The 21,462-nt window shown below is 53.7% G+C and overlaps 1 protein-coding gene across 3 annotated transcripts; it reads left to right on the top strand.

Annotated features, from left to right (window-relative positions):
* The first annotated feature begins 692 nt into the window (after nucleotides 1–692).
* WDR76 (WD repeat domain 76) lies at nucleotides 693–21,239 on the top strand. 3 transcript variants are annotated; one of them, XM_038750208.1, is made up of 13 exons: nucleotides 693–871; nucleotides 3,429–3,779; nucleotides 7,157–7,249; nucleotides 8,230–8,285; nucleotides 10,930–11,056; nucleotides 13,016–13,117; nucleotides 13,465–13,505; nucleotides 13,587–13,740; nucleotides 17,385–17,543; nucleotides 17,692–17,903; nucleotides 19,711–19,863; nucleotides 20,269–20,322; nucleotides 20,731–21,239. In XM_038750208.1, exons 1-13 carry the CDS (start codon nucleotides 794–796, stop codon nucleotides 20,999–21,001), a joined length of 1,851 nt encoding a protein of 616 aa, XP_038606136.1. In that variant the 5' UTR covers nucleotides 693–793; the 3' UTR covers nucleotides 21,002–21,239. The 3 variants fall into 3 exon arrangements, with proteins under 3 accessions (XP_038606136.1, XP_038606137.1, XP_038606138.1); XM_038750209.1 differs by lacking the exon at nucleotides 7,157–7,249; XM_038750210.1 differs by lacking the exon at nucleotides 3,429–3,779.
* The last annotated feature ends 223 nt before the right edge of the window (nucleotides 21,240–21,462 follow it).

Consider the following 21,462-nt stretch of genomic DNA (forward strand, 5'->3'; position numbering starts at 1 on the left):
CCTCCTCCAGGAGGCCTTCCCACACTGAGCCCCTTCCTTCCTCTCCCCCTCGTCCCCCTCTCCATCCCCCCATCTTACCTCCTTCCCTTCCCCACAGCCCCTGTACATATGTATATATGTTTGTGCATATTTATTCCTCTCTATTTATTTATTTTACTTGTACAAATCTATTCTATTTCTTTCATTTTGTTAGCATGTTTGGTTTTGTCCTCTGTCTCCCCCTTTTAGACTGTGAGCCCGCTGTTGGGTAGGGAATCGTCTCTAGATGTTGCCAACTTGGACTTCCCAAGCTCTTAGTCCAGTGCTCTGCACACAGTAAGCGCTCAATAAATACGATTGATTTGATTGATTGATACAGTGCTCTGCACACAGTAAGCGCTCAATAAATACGATTGATTGATTGATTGATGCAGCGCTCTGCACACAGTAAGCGCTCAATAAATACGATTGATTGATTGATTGATTGATACAGTGCTCTGCACACAGTAGGCGCTCAAGAAATACGACTGATAGAATGAGTGAGCCGTGCTTTGCACATAGTAAGCGCTTAGTAAATGCCATTATTATTATTATTATTATTATTATTATTGTTGAGGTTTGGTCCCTCCCCTCGGCCCTTGCCCTTGAGGCTAGGCCCCTCCTTCAGGCCTTCCGGTGTCCGCCCCCTTGGGCCCGGTGTCCCTCCCCCTGACGACTGTTTGGCCGTTTGTCCCCGCAGCCCTTGCTCTGGGCGGGAAGGTGTGTGACTGCGAGGAGGTGGCGGTGAGGTGACAACGGCCCCGGCGGGAAGAAGATGTCGTCCGGACCCGACGGCCAGGAGGATGGGCAGGATGGCCAGGATGGGCAGGATGGCGTCGGGCCGCAGTTACTGGTGAGCCCGGGGCCGTTTGGCGGGGAGGGCGGCGGAAGGAGGGGAGTTTCCTCTCAGCGGGCCCCACAAACTTGGACATGTTTGGTTAATATTGGTTAATAGTCATTCATTCAATCGTATTTATTGAGCGCCCACTGTGTGCAGGGCACTGGACTAAGCGCTTGGGAAGTCCAAGTTGGCAACATCTAGGGACGGGCCCTACCCAGTCAATCGTGTTTATTGAGCGCTTACTGTGTGCAGAGCACTGGACTAAGCGCTTGGGAAGTCCAAGTTGGCAACACAGAGAGACGGGCCCTACCCAACAGCGGGCTCACAGTCTAAAGGAGTGGGTTCTACCCGACAGCGGGCTCACAGTCTAGAAGATAATATGGCTGGTCTCGAAGTTAATATGTTTTGTTTCGTTGGCCGTCTCCCCCCTTCTAGACTGTGAGCCCGCTGTCGGGTAGGGACCGGCTCTCTATGTTGCCAACTTGGACTTCCCAAGCGCCTAGTCCAGTGCTCTGCACACAGTAAGCGCTCAATAAGTACGATTGAATGAATGAATACCCCACACTCAGGGAGACACCACACAAGGACACACAAACACACTCAGGGCGAAACCAACCACACACACTCACACACACCACACTCAGGGAGACACCGCACAAGGACACACCAACACACTCAGACAGGGGGAGATCAACCACACACACCCCCTCACATACTCCTCATCAGAGTTCGGGGTCTCTCCAGGGCTTTCTACACACGCACTCAGACAGGGGGAGATCAACCACACACACACACACACACACACACACACACACACACACACACACACACACACTCACTCATCAGAGTTCGGGGTGTCTCTAGGGCTTTCTCCACACACACTCAGACAGGGGGAGATCAACCACACACACACACACACACACACACCCCTTCACACACTCCTCATCAGAGTTCGGGGTCTCTCCAGGGCTTTCCACACACACACACTCAGGCAGGGGGAGACCAAGCACACACACAACCCTCACACACTCCTCATCAGAGTTCGGGGGCTCTCCAGGGCTTTCTCCACACACACACTCAGACAGGGGGAGACCAAGCACACCCCCCCCCACACACACACGCTTCATCAGAGTTCGGGGTCTCTCCAGGGCTTTCTACACACACACACTCAGGCAGGGGGAGACCAAGCACACACACAACCCTCACACACTCCTCACCAGAGTTTGGGGGTCTCTCTAGGGCTCTCTACACACCCACTCACACTCTTTCCCCCCATCAGATCTCGGGGTCACTCCAGGGCTTTCTGGCCAACAAGCAGCGTGGCTCAGTGGAAAGAGCATGGGCTTTGGAGTCAGACGTCATGGGTTCGAATCCCGGCTCCGCCACATGTCTGCTGTGTGACCTCGGGCGAGTCATTTAACTTCTCGGAGCCTCAGTTACCTCATCTGTAAAAATGGGGATGAAGACTGTGAGCCCCACGTGGGGCAACCTGATCACCTTGTATGTCCCCAGCGCTTAGAACAGTGCTTGGCACATAGTAAGCGCTTAACAAATGCCATTATTATTATTATTATTATTATTAACAGGACTTGGCAGTTATCTGTCTCTCCATCTATCTCTGCGCTTCTCTCTTCCTCCCCCCTCCCCCCTCTTTTTCTTCCTCCTCTCTCTCTTCCTCCCTCCCCCCACCCTCTTCCTCCCTCCCTCCCCCTCTCGCCTTCTTCCTGACTGTGGTTTTTGTTACTACGCGTCAGGCGCTGTACTGAGCGCTGGGGTAGAGACGAGATAATCAGGGTGGACGGACTCCCTGTCCCACATGGGGCTCACAGTCTTAATCCCCATCGGAGGTCATGGAGGCCCAGAGAAGTGAAGTGACTTGCTCAGGGTCCCGCAGCAGATGTGGTGGAGTCAGGTTTCGAACCCAGGTCTCCGTGACTCACGGGCCCGTGCTCTATCCACTAGGCCACACTGCTTCTCTTCCTCTCCCTCCCTTTTTCCTCATCTCCTCCCGCTCTATAATAATAATAATAATGGCATTTATTAAGCGCTTACTATGTGCAAAGCACTGTTCTAAGCACTGGGGAGGTTACAAGGTGATCAGGTTGTCCCTCAGGGGGCTCACAGTCTTAATCCCCATTTTCCAGATGAGGGAACTGAGGCCCAGAGAAGTGAAGTGACTTGCCCGAAGTCACACAGCTAACAATTGGTGGAGCCGGGGTTTGAACCCATGACCTCCGACTCCAAAGCCCGGGCTCTTTCCACTGAGCCACGCCGCTTCTATCACTCCGTCCTTTATCTGCTTCCCTGGCTCCTTCCCCCCCACCCCAACTCCTTCCTTATCATCATCGTCATCAATTGTATTTATTGAGCGCTTACTATGTGCAGAGCACTGTACTAAGCGCTTGGGAAGTACAAATTGGCAACATATAGAGAAAGTCCCTACCCAACAGTGGGCTCACAGTCCTCTCCCTACATCCCGCCCTCCCTCCGGAGCCCATCGGGAAGGACAGGGATGGGACCGGGTGTGAAACGCAGACTGTCTGTTCCTTCCCTCCCTGAATTTCCCCAGGAGAACACGCCTAAAGAAAACCCAAGCAAACCCAGCTTTTCCCCGAGCCCGGCCTGGACTGCGGTACTGACGAAGCAGGCCCGGATCCTCCTCACCCCCCTGTCCTTCAAAAAGGGCCCGGGTCGCCAAGGGTTCCTCCCCAGGAGGATCCTGGAGCCGAAGCAGTGCGGCCCCGGTGAAAACGCAGCTGAGGAGCCCGGAGCCCCGACAGGCCCGGCGGGGTCCCAACCCCTCAGTCTCTGCCCCAGGAGAAGCAGAGAGGCCCCCCGACTGTCCCCCGAGACGGCCGCTCCGGCCGCCGACAGCCCCCAGGATGAAGATGACAGTGACGGCGATGAGAGAGAGTGCCAGGTGAGCTCCTTGTGGGCGGGGAACGTGTCCACCAAATCCGTTTGTCTTTTATAACGGTATTGGTTAAGCACTTACTATGTGCCAGGGTACCAGGCGCTGTACTGAACGCTGGGGAAGAGACCGGTTAATCAATTCGGACATAGTCCCTGTCCCAAACGGGCCTCACAGTCTTAACCCCTGCCCTACAGATGAGGTAGCCCAGGCTCAGAGAAGTGAAGTGACTTGCCCAAGGTCAAACAGCAGATAGCTGGCGGAACAGGGATTACAACCCAGGTCCAGGCCTGTGTTGTATCCACTTAATAATAATGACGGCATTTATTAAGCGCTTACTATGTGCTTACTAAGGCCCTACTGAGAGCTCACCTCCTCCAGGAGGCCTTTCCAGACTGAGCCCCTTCCTTCCTCTCCCCCTCGTCCCCCTCTCCATCCCCCCCTCCCTACCTCCTTCCCTTCCCCACAGCACCTGTATATATGTATATATATTTGTACGGATTTATAACTCTATTTATCTTACTTGTACATATCTATTCTATTTATTTTATTTTGTTAACATGTTTGGTTTTGTTCTCTGTCTCCCCCTTCTAGACTGTGAGCCCGCTGTTGGGTAGGGACTGTCTCTATGTGTTGCCGACTTGTACTTCCCAAGCGCTTAGTCCAGTGCTCTGCACACAGTAAGCGCTCAATAAATACGATTGATTGATTGATTGATTGCAAAGCACTGTTCTAAGCGCTGGGGAGATTACAAGGTGATCAGGTTGTCTCACGGTGGGGGGCTCACAGTCATTCATTCATTCATTCATTCAATCGTATTTATTGAACGCTTACTGTGTGCAGAGCACTGGACTAAGCGCTTGGGAAGTCCAAGTTGGCAACATAGAGAGACGGTCCCTACCCGACAGCGGGCTCACAGTCTAGAAGGGGGAGACAGACAACGAAACAAAACACATTAACAAAATAAAATAGAATAAATATGTACAAATAAAATAGAGTAATAAATATGTACAAACACATATGCATATATACAGGTGCTGTGGGGAGGGGAAGGAGGTAAGGTGGGGGGTGGGGGGAATAGAAGAAAGACAGGCTCCAATGTGGCCTTTACACATTCTGAGAATGGATTCCCTGCATTGGCGCCTCTGTGATCAAAAGGAGGCCGCTGTGAGCAGGAGTCTTAATCCCCATTTTACAGATGAGGGAACTGAGGCCCAGAGCAGTTAAGTGACTTGCCCAAAGTCAACACAGCTGACAATTGGCGGAGTCGGGATAATGCTTCTCTCTGTTATATTGTGCTTTCTCAAGTGCTTAATACAGTAAGTACTTAAAAAGTTCCAGTGACGGATAGAGTGACAGTCCATCGTGGGTAAGACTGACGTTAACTAGTTTCTTGGAGTTAGCATTTTCCTGTTCTGGTGTTTTCAATGAGAATAATAATTGTGATGTTCACTATGTGCCAAATACTGTACTAAGCGCCGGGGGTTGATCAGGTTAAGCAGTTGGGAAGAGGGCAGGGGAGGCGGCTGCCAGAGGGTGGACGGGGTCTGCCTGGAAAGGGGGTACTGGTCAACGGGGCCTGCGCTTACCTTATTGGGGCCCGGGGTGGGGAATGGGACACAAAGCCTTGGGGTGGGAGGTTGAGAGAGAAATGAGAGGGAAGGTCTTCCATAGAAATCTGGGTTATTGTTGTTGCTACCCCTATTCTTATTTTAAGTACCTATTCTGGGTGAAGCACTGTTCTTAGCCCTGGGGTAGATACTAGTCAGTCAGATTGGAGACAGTCCCTGTCCAGCATGTCACAGTCTAAGTAGGAGGGAAACAGCAGTGTGGTTTAGTGGAGAGTATATATACATATATACCTGTATATATGTATATATAAATATATGTATATATATATATATAAATAATATAAATATATACAAACATATATACATATATACCTGTATATATGTATATATGTTTGTACATATTTATTACTCTATTTTACTTGCACATATCTATTCTATTTATTTTATTTTGTTAGTATGTTTGGTTTTGTTCTCTGTCTCCCCCTTTTAGACTGTGAGCCCACTGTTGGGTAGGGACTGTCTCTAGATGTTGCCAACTTGGACTTCCCAAGCGCTTAGTCCAGTGCTCTGCACCCAGTAAGCGCTCAATAAATACGATTGATGATGATGATGATGATGGAGAGAGCCCGGGCCTGAGAGTCAGAAGAACCTAGGGTCTAATCCCAGCTGCACCACATCTCGGCCCAGAGAAGTTAAGTGACTTGCCCGAAGTCACACAGCTGGAAGCAGCGTGGCTCAGTGGAAAGAACCTGGGCTTTGGAGTCGGAGGTCATGGGTTCAAATCCCAGCTCCGCCAATTGTCAGCTGTGTGACTTTGGGCAAGTCACTTCACTTCTCTGGGCCTCAGTTCCCTCATCTGTAAAATGGGGATGAAGACTGTGAGCCCCACGTGGGGCAACCTGATCACCTTGTATGCCCCCAGCGCTTAGAACAGTGCTTGGCACATAGTAAGCGCTTAATAAATGCCATTATTATTATTATTATTATTATTATTATTATTATTGGCAGAGCCGGGATTTGAACCCATGACCTCTGATTCCAAAGCCCGGGCTCTTTCCACTGAGCCACATGGCAGGCAGTATGACCGCTGTATGACCTTGCACAAGACACTTAACTGTGCCTCAGTTACCTCACTTGTAAAATGGGGAATTGAGAATTTTATCCCTATGTGGGACAGGGACTGTGTCCAACCTCCTCAGCTTATACAGCTTATACCTTGCACAAGTCACTTAACTGTGCCTCAGTTACCTCACCTGTAAAATGGGGAATTGAGAATTTTATCCCTCTGTGGGACAGGGACTGTGTCCAACCCCATCAGCTTATAGATATACAGTGCCTGGCACATAGTAAGTGCTTAAATGCCATTAAAAAAAAAAAAAGAAGTCTTCATTTTACAGATGAGGAAATTGAGGCCCAGAGAAGTTGAGGCCCAAGATGTTGCCAGTTTGTACTTCCCAAGCGCTTAGTACAGTGCTCTGCACATAGTAAGCGCTCAATAAATACGATTGATTGATTGAAGATGCAGCAAGCAACTGGTCAGCTGGGATTAGAACCCATGTCTTCTGACGTGGCCGGTGCTTTTTCCACCGGACCACGCTGCGCCTCTGTGTCTTTACTTTCGGGCCATTTTAGCTGAAAAGGCCCCGCCCGGGGCCGGTTGTAGGGATCTGGGGTTTGGAGGAATCGAGGCTCCCGTTCCCCGTGGCCGGGCCATCCGGTGGGATGCTGCCGGCTGCTCGGGGGAATGGGTGTAGCTGAAAAGTGCCTTCTAGGAACCTAAAGGCCCCTGGGCTGGGCATTGCCATCTTCTTACAGGGCAGTTTTTCTGGCTTGTCTGCCTACGAAAGGAAGAGGCTAAAGAACATAAAGGAAAATGCCAAATTCTTCGCTTCTCTTGAGCTACTGGAGGTGAGTGGGGCTTTCTCCCAGTTGAAGGGAAACGCCGTCCTTGCTGAGGGGACTCCAGGGTGATTGCTGAAAGTGGCGGAGGATGTCTCAGGAGACGGGCTCTCACCTAGTAAAATAATAATAATTGTGGAAATTGTTAAACACTATGTGCCAAGCATTGTCCTAAGCTCTGGGGTAGATACACACATAGGGGTAGAGTCCCACATAGGGCTCACAGTCTAATTAGGAGGGAGAATAGGTATTGAATCCCCATTTTGCAGATGGGGGAACTGAGGCACAGAGAAGTGATTTGCCTAAGGTCATCACATAGCTGGCCAACGGACAGAGCTGGGTTTGGGTCCCAGGTCCTCCGATTCCCAGGTCCGTACTCTTTCCGCTTCATGCGGGGGGGGGGGGGGGGGGGGGGGGGGGAGGGGAAGGAAGAGGGGAAGGGGAAGGCTCAAGGCCCGGGTCTGGGATTTGGAGGGGTCCAAAGCCCCCAGTACTCCTCACCCCCTTTCCGTTCAGGAGCCTGTGGCTTCTGATGCGAGCACATAGAGTCTCCCCTTTGGTCCATGAGAGAGATCATTCTGGGAGAACAACTCCCAGTCACTGAGAGCTCATCGTTGCCAGAAATCTAAATGATCTCGCCCAATTTGCAGCGGTTTTTACTGCTTGGTAAGTGTTCTAATTAAAGCACAAAACATTAGTGGAGGAAAGGTGCGAAAATAAATTTTCCAATCTCACACCCTGCTGTCTGAGGGTAGAAAACCCTCAGCCTGGTTTTCTAGCTCCTGGTGAAGTGAGGAATCCTGGACGTAGAACACCTTGGAACGTCTCCCAGGGCGACCCACAAGTAGCCCTGGAGCCGCCTGGGCCGTGCAGGGATCCCGTACCCCAATATTGCTGCCTCTTGACGAGTGTTTCTTTAGCGGTGAGCCGCCCCCCACAAAGCGGAAGGCTTGATTGCTGACGGGAAGTTTTTTGTGTTTCTTTCCCAGGCGGCAGCCAAGCTGAAAAAAATGACGACCCGGAAGCCATCCTGTGGAGTCAAGAGGTAAAGTGACTGTGGGGTGAGCAGCCTCCACGCTTGCTCTCGACTGCTGTTCTCTTGCAGGGGTGGGGGCAGAGCTGCGAGTGTCCGGGTCTCCTGGCCAGGAAACGGCTGGATCTGGCTAGCCGCCGAGCCTTCCTCACCAGCCAAGGGGAAAGGCCCGGCTGGAGTCTGGATGACAGTTGGACCCTGGAAACCGAGTGCTTCTTGACTCTCAGCCTGCCACCTCTGCTTGTCTCCGGGCACCTCCCCCCACCTTTTCCTCGGCTGCCCCCATCTCCCCATTCCTTCCTTGAGGGATCCCATATTAATGGCCGTCTCTCCCTCTAGACTGTAAGCTCGTTGTGGGCAGGGAACGTGTCCGTTATATGTTATAGTGTACTCTCCCAAGTGCTTAGTACAGTGCTCTGCCCGCAGTAAGCGCTCAATAAATCCGATTGACCGACTCGGACCTGCCCTCCCCTCGGAAGGGCTCCCTTCTCCTCTTCCACTTGCATTGCCCAGAATGATACTCTCGCTGGGCCCCTCCAACTGCCCCGTTGGCATCGGACATTAAGGAAAGGCCCAGGAATGCCAAAAACGAGGGAAGCTCAGAGAGCGGGGGTGGAGCGGGGCCATTCCGTAACCCAACAACAAGCAGAGTGGAAGATGAGAACCAAGAGTCACTAACCGAGACACAGATTGAAGCCTACAGTCCAGTGCCCCTTCAAGGACAGGTCACAGGTCAAGGGGTACCATTGGCAGTAGGGCAGGCTTTGCCATACTTGGGCTTTGCCAGGGGAAGGGCCAGGCAATTGAGTTAATAATAATAATAATTAATTTTGGTATTTGTTAAGCACTTACTATGTGCAAAGCACTGTTCTAAGCTGCTGGAGGGGGGATACAAGGTGATCAGGTAGTCCCACTTGGGGCTCACGGTCTTAATCCTCATTTTACAGATGAGGGAACAGAGAAGTTAAGTGACTTGCCCAAAGTCACACAGCTGACAAGTGGCGGGGCCGGGATTTGAATCCACGACCTCTGACTCCAAAGCCCGGGCTCTTTCCACTGAGCCACGCTGCTTCTCTACCACTCCATCCTCTCACCCCCCCCCTGCCCTGCCACGCAAAGCCCAGTCCCCCTCCCTGCCACCTCTGGGCATTTGGGCTACTCACCAAGCCTCTTGCTGTCCAAGGGAGATGTTTACACCAGGCCTCCTACTTCTCTGTGCTCCCCTCAGCACTTAGTACAATGCTCCACTTACAGATGACGCTCAGGACATTCCACTGACGGACGGGCTGCTGGGGGTGAGGCATGGTTAGTCTGTGGGCAATGATTTGTCCCGCGTCTGTCCATTTCGGACAGAGCAGCGCCAGCTCACTCTTAGAATAGTCTTCCTTCTCCTGCTTTGATCGAAGGGTCAGTGATGATTCCTTTCCAAGCAGAGCTCTCTCATAAATGACAAGCAACTTTTTTCATCCTTTCTAACACAAAACCGTTGGGCAGAATGGCAGTCTGTCTGTCAGGTGTATTCACTGAGCGCTTACTGTGTGCAGACCACTGTAGTAGGACCACTGTAGCAGACCACTGAGGAGCAGCGTGGCTCAGTGGAAAGAGCACAGGCTTTCTAGACTGTGAGCCCACTGTTGGGTAGGGACCGTCTCTATATGCTGCCAACTTGTACTTCCCAAGCGCTTAGTACAGTGCTGTGCACACAGTAAGCGCTCAATAAATACAATTGAATGAATGAATGGAAGGTCATGGGTTCAAATCCCGGCTCCGCCAATTGTCAGCTGTGTGACTTTGGGCAAGTCACTTAACTTCTCTGGGCCTCAGTTCTCTCATCTTTAAAATGGGGATTAAGACTGTGAGCCCCACGTGGGACAACCTCATCACCTTGTATCCCCCCAGCGCTTAGAACAGTGCTTTGTACGTAGTAAGCGCTTCACAAATACCCTCATTATTATTAGTAGTAGTAAGCTTTTGGGAGAGTACAGTATAACAATAAACGGACACAAGCCCTGCCCACAATGAGCCGCCTGAAAGGTTTTGGAAGTGTGAAGGGCAGGAATCTCTTCAGTCACAACTAGAAGCCAGCAGCGCTCTGCTCTTTTAGACTGTGAGCCCACTGTTGGGTAGGGACTGTCTCTATATGTTGCCAATTTGTACTTCCCAAGCGCTTAGTACAGTGCTCTGCACATAGTAAGCGCTCAATAAATACGATTGATGATGATATTGGGGGAGGCGGGGGGAGGCTAGCGAGAGTCATGTTCCCCCAGGGTAGGAGTCCTAAAATAGCTTGGCCTTGGGTCAGTGTTCAAGAGCCTTGGGAGGGGTGGGAGAAGAGAGGAGGGGAGAGGGAGGACTGTAGGGAGAGAGTCAATTGATATGGAAAAGCAGTGAGAGAGTAATTCTGTTAGAATGGACAAAAGAAGTTGAGGAGCCATTTAGCAAGAGCCCAGGAAGAAAGAAAGGAGTGGAAGGGCGAACCAGGCCACATGAGCCGTGTTGGAAATTTGGAGATTTGTCCTTGAGGCGGCAGGGACAGCTCCTTCCCCCAACAGGCCCTCCCTCCCCTCTCCAATGAGTTCTGCCCCAGGAACAGGGGTGGTGGGGAGGGTCCCTCCCCACTAGCACTCCTCATCCCCATCCCCTCCGGTTCCCGCAGAAAGAAACCCAAGGAGGAGGCGGACGAGACGACGCGTCGAAGATCGATGCGGTTGCTGAAAGCGGATCCGTCAGGAGTGCCGGTACCCCAGGTGCCGGCACAGCCAGAATTAGCCGCGGATGAAAGCGTAAGTGGGAATTCCACTAGAGACCCTCGGGAAAGTGAGCGCCGTGGGAGACGCCAGGGCTCTGGAGCTGCTGCCATTTGGCTCGGACGTAGCTCCTGGAATCCCACAGCGGGACGGAGATCCGGGCAGAGCGTGGCGATGGTCTTTCGGAGGGCGGCTTCTGGCTGGCCTCGTCTTGCTCTTCCGACGCTCCCTGCTCTGCCGGAGTCCTGCTGGTCCTGTCGGGCCAAACCAAGTCAGAATTTTATCGGGGTTCCCGGGGCCGGGTCACTCCCCGCAAGCTTTGGCACAGCCTTCTGGAGAACGATTCTCCCTGCAAAGGACCAGGTCGGAGAGGAATTTTCACTAGGAAAACTACTTCTAAAACACTTCCCCTTGGCAAAAAGAATTCCTCATGGGAGCAGTATGGCCAAGTGGATAGAACCCAGGACTGCAGGATTTAGTTCCCACACCCCCTCCCTACCCCTCTTGGGCACTACTCTAGACCTCACTTTTCTCATCTGTAAAATGGGGATTCAATCCCTGTTCTCCCTCCCTGTAGCCTGTGAGCCCTGGGTGGGACAGGGATAGCGTCCAACTGGATTATCTTGTTTCTACCCCAGAGCTTGTATAGTAAACGTTTAACAAATAGCACAGAGATTATTATTGTTACTAACAGGAGAGGGATAACACCGACAAAGTGGAGGTGGGAGTGAGGAGGTGAGAAACGGGGGGAAAAAGGAGGGAGGAGGAGGAGCCGGGCAGTAGCGGGGTGCCTGAGAACCAGCAGGCTTCCAGTGGCTCTGCTGCCACGGCCGGGAGTAAAGACAAGCCAATCACTCAAACGCCGTGGGTCCCACAGCGTCCTGGGGCCACTTCTACCACCCATATTTCTCTCTCTTCCCCCTCGCCACCACATTCTTCTTTCTGCCTTTTCCTTTTTGGGCGAGTTCCTTCCTAAACGAATGGGCCGTGACCTCCCCAAAGCAGTCCTTCTGGGGGTTGGGGTCAGTGGCTGGCTGAGGGTCTCCTAGACCTTAAGCAGAGTGATTCTGGGAGACGCCTGGTACTCAGGCGGGCTTCATCTTACGGGTCTGCCTCCCTAGAATGAATTTTCATTAATCGATTATAATTGTGGTATTTGTTAAGCACTGTAGTAAGCGCTGGGGTGGATAAAAGCAAATCAGGTCGGACACAGTCCCTGTCCCACGTCGGGGTCACGCTCCCAATCCCCATTTAACTGAGGTAACCGAGGCACAGAGAAATGAAGCTACTTGCCCAAGGTCACCCAGCAGACAAGGGGTGGAGCCAGGATTAGAACCCACGACCTTCCAACTCCCGGGCCCGTGCTCTATCCACTGTGCCATGTTTTCAGTAGTCTTTCTGCTGCTGGCTCTCTCTCTGTATCTTCCCTCCCAACTGCCTGTGGTGTTGGGTTGAAAGCAGTTAGTTGGAGTGGGGGGTGGGGGACGTGTCGGGGTGAGTGAAACCCTGGAGATAAAGCACTTGCCCCCTTCCCACCTCCCGGAGGGGCAGTAAAGGCCTCCGAGGTCCCAGGCTCTCCACAGCCCTGCCTTGACTAGTTTAAGGCCTGTAGGGATTGGTTTTGCCCCTCCCGGGGGGTGAGCCATCCCCATAGCCCACCGGAGGTCCGACCCATCGCCTTCACAAATCTCTGGCAAATGGGGATTCCAAGCGGGCAGAGAACAAGAGGACAGGTGAAAGACTGCATGAGCCTGGTGGAAGGAAAGAGCCCACGGCTGGGAGTCCAAACCCGGCTCGGCGCCGGACAAGTCACTTCACCTCCCTGGGCCTCCTTCCCCACGTCGGTAAAATGGGGAGCGCAGTACCCGCCTCTCCACGCCGTCACGGGGCTGTGGTGAGGACGAAATGAGGTGGTTGATGTGAAAGTACTTGGGGAAAATAGAAACCGAAGTGGTATCGTCGTCATCGTCATTCAGATGTCTGTTTCGCCGACAGCCGGGGCCACCACCCGGGCCCTTGGAAATGGTGCCCTCAAACCAGACGGCGAAGGATGAGGTGTTTGGGGAGTTTCTGCAGACGTGGACGGAGATGAGCCAGGTACCGTTCGACAGAGCGACGGGCTTTGCGGGGGGGTGGGAGGTTGGTCTTAGCGTGAGCTAAGCGCACCTGGGGGTAAGGCCCCAAAGCCTCACCCCCCGACCTCTGGAGATTGAGCCGCTGCCGGGCCTGGCTGATGCCGGAGGCTCGGTGGGACTTGGGGGGCTTGGGTTTGGCCTGGTGGAGGGGCGGGGGACCCGCTCCTCGCCCTCCCTCTTCTCCAACGTCTCTGGCTTCGGAGGCGGTTGGTCCGGGCCCCGGACCTCCACTGTGCCGGTGGTAAATTGCGGAAAGCTCATCCCTAGTTGGGCCGTGACACGCCGCTCTGTCGTCTCTCCCATCCGCAGCCAAGCGGGAGCACCATCCAGCAGCCCTCCAGCCTGGAAAGGTAATTTCCGAAAACTCCCTTGCTCCTCGGCTTTGGCTTTCGGAAAGCGTTTCCGCTGACCCTCTCCGCCGTCCCCCGCAGTTACCGAGCCAGCCTGAGCGGAATGGCCGTCAGCGAAGAGACGGTCTGCAAGGTGACCAAAGATCGAATCTTCTCCCTGGCCGTCCACCCCTCGGAGAGCCGGCTCCTGGTGGCTGCCGGGGACAGGCTTGGCCAGGTCGGGCTGTGGGATCTGGTAAGCTGCTCGTGTTCGGGGCCGGCAGTGGGTGAATCTGGGAGGGGGTGATGCCCCGGAACCTGGGCAGAGAAGGACTTCGTGTTGAAGCTCGGGCTTAGGATTTGGGGAACGGCTCGAAGCATCACTGAGACCACAACGGCCTCGGCCTTATTGTGAGTGGCCAGAGAGGGACCACGTGCCAGCTCTAATTTGAACCCTAGGACCTCCGGCATGAGTGTCAGGGCCGCTGCCCCCCGGGCTGGGGGGAGCGGCGGGAGACCGGCCCGTGGCGGGATCAGAGCCCAGTGAGGGTCCGCTTCTTAGCCCCCAACCCTGACCGTGCTTCCCGACTCCCTCCCCCAGGATGGGGGCCGATCAGCCTAGAAGCAGCGTGGCTCAGCGGAAAGAGCCCGGGCTTTGGAGTCAGAGGTCATGGCCAAATCCCAGCTCCGCCTCATGTCAGCTGTGTGACTTTGGGCAAGTCACCTAACTTCTCTGGGCCTCAGTTACCTCATCTGGAAAATGGGGATTAAGGCTGTGAGCCCCCACCGTGGGACAACCTGATCACCTTATAACATCCCCAGCGCTTAGAAAAGTGCTTTGCACATAGTAAGCCCTTAATAAATGCCATTACTATTATTATTATTATTATTATTATTATTATTAGCCAGGGGCACTTCCAGGTCTAATGCAAACCGCTGCCGCTGGCTGGACTTGGCCAGGGCCCCGAGATATAGCAGTGCCTTGTTTTGGGGCAGTTTGGGATGGTTTGGATGTGAGTGGGGGAAGGAAAGGAGACACAGCCATCCCAGAACAACCCCCACGGGCTGCTTGACATTTATAACTCACAGGGAGACCCAGGAATTATGCTTCTTTACACAATAATAATAATAATTATGGCATTTGTTAAGCGCTTACTATGTGCCAAGCACTGTTCTAAGCACTGGGGTAGATACAAGATAATCAGGTTGTCCCACATGGGGCTTACAGTCTCAATCCCCATTTTACAGATGAGGTACCTGAGGCACAGAGAAGTGAAGTGACTTCCCTAAGGTCACACAGCAGACAAGTAGCGGAGCTGGGATTAGAACCCATGACCGCTGACTCCCAAGCCCGGGCTGTTGTCACTAGGCCATGCTGCTCCTCTAAGTGGTTTGGGACCAACTAATTGGGTAACTTCTCCCGAAAACCGTGGTAATGGGTCAGGCCCCTGAAATCGACTTGCCTTTGGAAAGTCCCAGGAGCGAACGAGCGATGCAGCACAAAGAATAATAATAATAATAATAATAATAATAATAATAATAATGGCATTTGTTAAGTGCTTACTATGTGCCAAGCACTGTTCTAAGCACTAGAGGAGATACAATGTCATCAGATTGTCCCACGTGGGGCTCCATAGTCTTACCCATTTTACAGATGAGGTCACTGAGGCCCAGAGAAGCTAAAAGTGACCCGAGCTCTTTGCCACCAAGTCACGCTGCTTCTCTAAGAGTGCCACGTAACACGTATTCGGTTCAAATGTATTAAGCGTTTACGTGTGCAGGGTACTGTACTAAGTGCTTATTATTCTATTTTACTAATGATGTGTATATAGCTATAATCCTACTTATTCTGATGGCATTGACACCTGTCCACTTGTTTTGTCGTCTGTCTCCCCCATCTAGACTGTGAGCCCATTGTCGGGTAGGGATCGTCTCTAGATGTTGCCGATTTGTACTTCCCAAGCGCTTAGTACAGTGCTCTGCACACAGTAAACGCTCAATAAATACGATTGAATGAATGAATGAATGAATGAATGAATGAAAGCAGCTCGGGGTGCCTGTGGCTTTCCGCTGTCTGCTCCAAAGCCAGTGGTTCACAGCTAGATAAATCAATCAGTCAGAGGGAAGACCTGGGTTCTAATCCCAGCTCCGCCACTTGTCCGCTGTGAGAACTTGGGCAAGTCACTTCACTTCTCCCTGCCTCGGTTGCCTCATCTGTAAAATGGGGGTTAAGATTGTGTGCCCCATGTGGGACAGGGACTGAGTCCAAGCTGATTAAATTGTGTCTACCCCCCTACCTCCAATCAATCAATCAATCAACCAATCATATGTATTGAGTGCTTACTGTGTACAGAGCACTGTACTAAGCGCTCGGGAAATACAAGTTGGCAACATATAGAGACGGTCCCTACCCAACAGTGGGCTCACAGTCTAGAAGGGGGAGACAGAGAACAAAACCAAACATATTAACAAAATAAAATAAATAGAATAGATATGTACAAGTAAAATAAATAGAGTAATAAATATGTACAAACATATATATATATATACAGGTGCTGTGGGGAAGGGAAGGAGGTAAGGCGGGTAGGGAGGTAAGAAGTCTAATAAGTCTACAAGTCTCCACCTTCCAGACTATGAGCCCATTGATATGTTGCCAACTCGTACTTCCCAAGCGCTTAGTACAGTGATCTGCACACAGTAAGCGCTCAATAAATAGGATTGAATGAATGAATGCTTCGTACAATGCCTGGCACATAGAAAATGCTTAACAAATACCATTGAAAAAAATCAATTAATCCATCAGTTGGATATACTAAACACCCACTGTTTGCACAGAACCGTACTGGGCTCTTGGAAGGGGCAGTAGATCAGTAGACATCTACTGAGAAGCAGCGTGGCTCGGTGGAAAGAGCCTGGGCTTTGGAGTCAGGGGTCATGGGTTCGAATTTCGGCTCTTCCACATGTCTGCTGTGTGACCTTGGGCAAGTCACTTAACGTCTCTGAGCCTCCGTTACCTCATCTGTAAAATGGGGATTAAGACTGTGAGCCCCACGGGGGACAACCTGATCACCTTGTATCCCCCCCAGTGCTTAGAACAGCGCTTTGCACATAGTAAGAGCTTAACAAATGCCATCATCATCATCATCATTATTATTAGTATTATTATTATTATATCCCCCCGGTGCTTAGAACAGTGCTTTGCACATAGTAAGGGCTTAACAAATGCCACCATTATTATTATTATTATATCCCCCCAGTGCTTAGAACAGTGCTTTGCACATAAGTGCCTAACAAATGCCATTATTATTATTATTATTACATAATTCTGAATCTTAGCTTTCAGTCCAATGGGGGAAATCATTTAGTCGTGAATATTTAATGGGTGTCTAACGTGGGCAGAGCATTGTGGGCAGAGCTGAGCACTTGGGAGAGTACAGTAGAAGAGGACGACTTGATCCTACAGGAGCTTCCAGTCTTGAGAAAGTGGGAGGGAGATTAGAGGGTTCTCTGTGTCTGGATGTGATGATGATTTGATGATGATGATATTGGTATTTATTAAGCGCTTACTATGTGCCAAGCACTGTTCTAAGCGCTGGGGGAGACACAAGGTAATCAAGTGGTCCCACGTGGGGCTCACAGTCTTAATCCCCATTTTACAGAGGAGGTAACTGAGGCACAGAGAAGTTAAGTGACTGGCCCGAAGTCACACAGCTGATAAGTGGAGGAGTTGGGATGGGTTTGACTGCTATTGCCGTTGGTGGTGGCCGTACCGAATTGCCTGGTCTGAGGGGCGGGACCCGCCTGATTTTTTGGGGGGCCGCAGGGAACAGCGATCAGCACTGGTAACCGGTTCTCTACCCCGTTTCTGGGTCTCCCCGCGCCCTTCCCGATCTGTTTCAGGATCGGGGTCCGAAAGCGGCGGGGGTGCACACGTTTGCCCCCCACATCCGGGCCGTGAGCTGCCTGTACTTCTCGCCCGCGAACCCCGCCCACCTGCTGTCGCTGAGCTACGACGGGACCCTGCGGTGCGCGGACTTCTCCCGGGCCGTGTTCGACGAGGTCAGCGCGGCCGCCACGGGGGCCGGCGGAGCGGGGGCCGGATGGGAAAGGGCCCCTCCCCGCCCGCGCTCGGAACAAAAGTGGGGGGTCGGCCCCAGGCCCCCCATCCGGGGGCCGGTCTCTCTTAACGGGCCCCCCGCCTCCGTAGGTGTACAGGAACCAAGAGCTGGCCCTTTCCTCCTTCACCTTCCTGTCGGACGACGCCTCGTCCCTGCTCGTGGGGCACTGGAATGGCGGAGTGGCTGTGGTGGACAGGCGGGCCCCGGCCCCCGTGCAGTGGGCAGACCTCGGGCCCGGCTTGGTGAGGACCGTTCACGGCCACCCGCTGCACAGGCAGTATTTCGTGGCCGCGGGCGCCAGGTGAGTCCGGCCTGGGGGCCGGGGGGGGGGACGCTGAGCGAGTGGGACTCTGGGGGAGGCCCACGTTGGGTCCGCGGGGGCGGGCGAGGCGGCCTTTTTTCCCCACACGTGGCTTAATTGTCCCGAAAAACCTCTTGGTGATCCTGGGACGGGCGCCAACCAGGCCAGTGGAACCATGGGGGCCAACAGAATCCGCAGCCAGCCCTCTGAGAGTACAGACCAGGAGCTCCTTGTCTTTGGGGCGAGATGGAAGCAGCGTCTCCGCCTTTTAGACTGTGAGCCCACTGTTGGGTAGGGACTGTCTCTATATGCTGCCAATTTGTACTTCCCAAGCGCTTAGTACAGTGCTCTGCACATAGGAAGCGCTCAATAAATACGATTGATGATGATGATGATGGAAAGAGCCCGGGCTTGGGAGTCAATCCCGGCTCCGCCACTTGTCAGCGGGGTGACTTTGGGCAAGTCACTTCACTTCTCTGGGCCTCAGTGACCACACCTGGAAAATGGGGATTAAGACCGTGAGCCCCCCCCGTGGACAACCTGATCACCTTGTAATAATAATAATGACATTTATTAAGGCCCTGCTGAGAGCTCACCTCCTCCAGGAGGCCTTCCCAGACTGAGCCCCTTCCTTCCTCTCCCCCTCGTCCCCCTCTCCGTCCCCCCCTTCTTACCTCCTTCCCTTCACCACAGCACCTGTATATAGGTATATATGTTTGTACATATTTATTACTCTATTTTACTTGTACATATCTATCCTATTTATTTTATTTTGTTAGTATGTTTGGTTTTGTTCTCTGTCTCCCCCTTTTAGACTGTGAGCCCACTGTTGGGTAGGGACTGTCTCTATGTGTTGCCAATTTGTACTTCCCAAGCGCTTAGTACAGTGCTCTGCACATAGTAAGCGCTCAATAAATACGATTGATGATGATGATGATAAGCGCTTACTATGTGCAAAGCACTGTTCTAAGCACTGGAAATAATAATGGCATTAAGCGCTTACTATGTGCAAAGCACTGTTCTAAGCGCTGGAAATAATAATGGCATTAAGCGCTTACTATGTGCAAAGCACTGTTCTAAGCTCTGGAAATAATAATGGCATTTATTAAGCGCTTACTATGTGCAAAGCACTGTTCTAAGCGCCGGGGGGGTTACAGGGCGATTAGGTTGTCCCACGGGGGGCTCGCAGTCTTCATCCCCATTGTACAGATGAGGGAACTGAGGCACAGAGAAGTGAAGTGACTTGCCCTGAAGTCACACAGCTGACAATTGGCAGAGCAGGGATTCGAACCGATGACCTCTGACTCCATAGCCCGGGCTCTTGCCACTGAGCCACGCTGCCTCCCCAGCGCTTAGAACAGTGCTTTGCACGTAGTAAGCGCTTAATAAATGCTATTATTATTATTATGGAAAATTCTAGAACAGTGTCACGGGGGTATCTGGCTTTGTATTGTCTGCGGGCACTGCTGGAAGACCGCAGAAACTCTGTCAATCCCAGAGGGCTCTGTACTAAGCACTTGGGCGACTACAATAGAGTCGGTAGGCACGTTCCTCTCCTCGGGAGGGCCCCCGCTAAGAACTCCCTCCCTGAATCCACCCGACGGCGGCCCTGCCCTCGCTCGCAGCCCTGCCAGCCCGAAGCCGAAAGAGTTGGCATCGCCCTGCGCCGACGGCACTTTCTGGCCGGTCCGAATCACTGTTTGCCCTTCAAACGGTGAAGGCTAGGCGATCCTGCGGCCGTCGCGGCGACGAGAGGGGGACGCTTCCCGTGGGAGCCCCCCGAAAGCTGCAAAACCCTTTGTCGCAGGAACGTTTCGATCTTCGATGTGCGCTGCCTCAAGCCCCAACGCAACCGGCCCCTGCTCTCTCTCCCGGGGCACACCAAGAGCCTCGCTTCGGCCTATTTCTCCCCCACCACCGGCTGCAGGGTCGTGACCACGTGTGCCGACGACAATTTGCGGTGAGTCCACGTGCGTGCGTGGGGCGGGGTGGCGCGGGGCTCCGTCGCGTCCCTTCACCTCGCAGTTAGGATCCTGCCCTGCCAGCCTCTGAGCAAAGTGGGCACAGTTTTTGGCGGCTGCTCCGGAGCGGTGGCTCGGGGAGCAGCGAGATCAGAGGAGGTTTTGGGTACTTCTAAGGTCACTCAGTCGAGGCTCGGGCCCTGGGCAGGTGCCCTCCACCTCCTCCCCAGGATGGCTGGCAGGGTTGACCCTGTCTCTGGGGGTTTGCCTGGACAGAGGCATCGCCCCTGCCGCCTTGCCCCATCAGAGGGGAGTCGGAGCACCGGGCTGGGCCGTGCCACGTGCTGCGATCGGCTCTCCAGGGAGGAGCTTCTGGTTGATGTGGGCTTTGCTTTTCATCCCAGGGTCTTCGACACCAGCTGCCTAGGATCCAAAGCCCCTCTTGTCACCACGGTCAGGTATGCCGGGGGCGGCGGGGGAAGGGGTCTGTGCCCACGGCCACGTGGCTGGGTCCATTGGTGTCCCTCGCGGGGCCGTCTCCCCTTACAGTTCTCCCCCAGGACCGTTCGTCTATACCCTGCCCTGGCCGGGTCGGGCCCCGGGGGCTGCCGAGAGCCCCTCTACCCGAGGGCGGGAGTGGATTCTAGGCCAGAAGGGCAGGGAGGATGGCATTCCCTTCTTCCTCTGTTCAAACCGTCCTGCCGGGATCCGGTCGAAGGGTCGCCGGGCCTTTTCACCAGGGAAGGTCCCGGCTGGGAGCGTCAGGGAGGCGGAGCAGCAGGGTCAGCCGGGGGTCAGCGAGGTGGACCCCGGGCACGACCGCCCACCCCCCTGTCCCGAGATGTGACTGAGGCACCCCCCCACAGGCACAATAACAACACGGGGCGCTGGCTGAGCCGCTTCCAGGCCGTCTGGGACCCCAAGCAGGAAGACTGCTTCGTGGTGGGCAGCCTGAGCCGGCCGAGGCGCATCGAGGTGTTCCACGCCGCCGGCCGGCTGCTGCACTCCTTTGCCCACGAGGACTGGCTGGGCTCCGTCTGCTCCATCAACGCGCTGCACCCCTCGCGCCCGGTCCTGGCCGGGGGCAATTCTAGCGGGAAGGTCCACGTCTTCAAAGCCCGAGGCGCAGAGCCCTAAATGTCCTGGGCCCGTCCCCCGTCTCCTTCCCCCCGCCCGCTTTCCCTCCTCCCCATCGCAGTTCTGGGGGCCGGAGTCTGAACGAGGGAGAAGCCCGCTGTAGGCCCGGGGTCGTGGCCGTGGGAGGGAAGAGGCTTTTCCCTGGGAAGAGCAGGCCGTGGGCCCGGGCAGTGGGAACGGGAGGGCACGGGTGGGGCGGCGACGGGGCCGAGGTCGGAGTGTGCAGTGATGGATATTAAAGCTCATCTTGATTTAAGGTGACGACTACATGTTCTAAAGCAGGCCCGGAGCCCGGCCAGGGCTGAACCCCGCCGATTGGAGAAATGGACTTTCTTCTCCACCCCTCCCCTGAACCCGCCGTCTTCCCCCGCGTTGGCGTAACCACAGAGCCGGGTGGACAGAGGGACGGAGGCGGGCTGGCTGGGGCCCGGCCGCTCCTGTCCACCCGAGGCCCACTCTCC

Source organism: Tachyglossus aculeatus, chromosome 8, assembly GCF_015852505.1.
Source record: "Tachyglossus aculeatus isolate mTacAcu1 chromosome 8, mTacAcu1.pri, whole genome shotgun sequence".
Lineage (NCBI taxonomy): Eukaryota > Metazoa > Chordata > Mammalia > Monotremata > Tachyglossidae > Tachyglossus > Tachyglossus aculeatus.